A 2,399-nucleotide genomic window follows, 5' to 3' on the forward strand; every position below is an offset into this window, starting at 1 on the left:
GCATATTGGTTATTTATTCTCCAGTTTTATATTGTTAAAACACTTTACAGGATTTTATTGTTTTTATTTTAACTCTTCCCTATTATGTTATTCTTAGACATTTTTCTAAGGTCCACATTTGTGTGACCATTTTCAATAATCTTTCTGCTGCTGTAAATTTGCCCATTGTGGGACAATAAAGGGATTTATTCTATTCTAATTTATTCTATAAAAGGGGTAAAAACATATAAGTAAATCTAAACAATGTATGTATAACAAAAATTATCCTGAAAATCTCTAATATTCAACAACAAAAAATACTTAGTTAAGCAAATTATGCAAAATAGTAACTGAAAAATAAAAATTCCATCAGATTTAAAGTCCCACTCTGCAGATATATTAAAATTAGAATCTGATCACGGAGCAGCCGGCTTGCTTGGTCTCGCAATGAATCCTGGGATACCTGAGGCTACGGAGGATAAATCGGACCCGTTCTTCTAATCAGGCAGAAAGAAGGACGCATTAATCGGCCGGATAACGAGGAGTCCTAGAATCCGACCAGCCCTCGGCGCCGCGCTATGACATCATCGGCCTACGAATCTGGCCTTCAGAGGACGCAGCCCAGGAATTCGAACACAGGCTACATCTACTGAGGGCAATGAAGGAGATTGTGGGCGTGTCTCTCTGCACTCTGGGCTCTGATTGGTCAGAAACCAGCAGAGGGAGACAGAGAGGCCAATGGAGACACTGGTGAAACCCAAATGTTTGTTACTGGGTCAGAACCATTATCTGCGATACGGAGATTATCTGAGATACGGAGATTATCTGAGACACAGAGATTATCTGAGACACGGAGATTATCTGAGACACGGAGATTATCTGAGATATGGAGAATTTACAGTCGGAAGGAATTGAGGACCTTGAATCTTTTATTTAATGCAATTTCCAGGCAGCCGCCTGATCTGTAAACCATTAACCGTTTCCACCTGCCATCATGTGCTCTCTGTAGATGATAGACCTGACCTGATGTTTCTGTCCTTTTACATAGAAAGTACTCCTGGATCAGTGGCTTCCTTCTCTGTTCTCTCTGCTCAATCCTCCGGTGTGATGAAATGTCAGAAGGCCGCTCATACCGAGCCTGGTTCTACTTCTGATGGAGGTTAGAGAGAAGTTTCCTCTCCACTGTCACCAGATGCATGTTTAGAAGGATGGATTGCTGCTTTTATATCTCAATACTTAGATTATTATGCAATAAATATTTGACCTTAAAGGAAAAGTCAGCGAGGAATAATCGATGGATCATTATTTATAAATAAATCCAATACGTTCGCAGAGATTTAATGAATTTAGAGTTAATTGGTAAAAAAAAAATAATTTTCATAACGATCACTGAGTCTGGGAGCGGCCATCTTTGCCCAAATAAAGTAGCCCCTCCCTCCTGCCATCTTCCAGCAGTGACGTCACGGTGCGGTAAGCCTAGCGCCATTCTCCCCGCTTTACAAGCTAAATCAATGGGAACTACTAGACACATCTGCAATCAACAACAATTATTGAAGATTTCCAGAGGACTTCACCATTGAAATTCACCAGAGCTATAGTGAAACTGACAATGCCCACGTGCATGGCAGCTGGATGCTGGAATACATCGGGTAAAAGTGAAAAAAAGAGGTGGAGATGGATGAACTGGTCCATCAACTTTCTCTTCCTCACCTAAGATTAAGAGATTAAGATCATGACCAAAAGACGAAGCAATGATGATCCTGACGGACAGGTCTGGGAGCTCCGTCATTGGGGGGGGTTTTATTCATCTGTCCAGTAAAACATCTCTGCTCTAAGGATCCAGATTGATCATCTTCATCATTTATTGACTAGTTTCTTCGATCAGGACAAACCGGCTCTATTTTTCCAAGTTTTAATCAGTTTCCTCCAAAGGACAAAACTTTCTGTCTGATTATTTGCTGAATCCATCCTGAGGATCCTGAGTCGGATCCTTTGTGGGAGACTAAAACCTGAAGCTGTGGAGCAGCAGTGGGTTGTTCCTGACCCCTGACTGTCTCCAGGTGTCCTACCTGTTGAAGCTCCTGTAGAAAATGAAGCAAACAAGGAGGGAGAAAACGGCCAGCAGCAGAAAAACACTCTTCTTAGAGGAGGCTCGCATTGTTCCCACCTGCTGCGGCTCTGGATTCCTGTCAGCCGACCTCAGGTTGGGCTAAAGTTCAGCTGCAGGTGGAGGAGGCGGAGCCTGTGATGAAAAAACTGTTCAGCCGTTCCTTCAGTCACACCTGAGAATGGAAGGAAAGAGAAACTCTCCTATTCCTGTTATCAGTTCTGCTGATCTGAGCAGCTGTTGTCCTCGTCTGTCCCTGCTCGCTCCTGTCTCTGTCCTCCTCCATCTGTCCCCCTAGAGACCCAAAGAAAAC

The 2,399-nt window shown here is 42.9% G+C and overlaps 1 protein-coding gene across 1 annotated transcript in view; it reads right to left on the reverse strand.

Annotated features, from left to right (window-relative positions):
* Nucleotides 1-2,157, reverse strand: part of LOC107096872 (alpha-N-acetylgalactosaminide alpha-2,6-sialyltransferase 2-like) — a 10,639-nt gene extending 8,482 nt beyond the window's left edge. Inside the window, exon 1 of the mRNA XM_015393760.1 lies at nucleotides 2,049-2,157. Within this exon, the coding sequence (XP_015249246.1) occupies nucleotides 2,049-2,137 (89 nt within the window). The 5' untranslated portion in view covers nucleotides 2,138-2,157. The remainder of the gene's footprint in view (nucleotides 1-2,048) is intronic.
* Between the last annotated feature and the right edge of the window lie 242 nt (nucleotides 2,158-2,399).

The sequence above is a fragment of the Cyprinodon variegatus genome, unplaced genomic scaffold, assembly GCF_000732505.1.
Source record: "Cyprinodon variegatus isolate N-32 unplaced genomic scaffold, C_variegatus-1.0 Scaffold24, whole genome shotgun sequence".
Classification (NCBI taxonomy): Eukaryota; Metazoa; Chordata; class Actinopteri; order Cyprinodontiformes; family Cyprinodontidae; genus Cyprinodon; species Cyprinodon variegatus.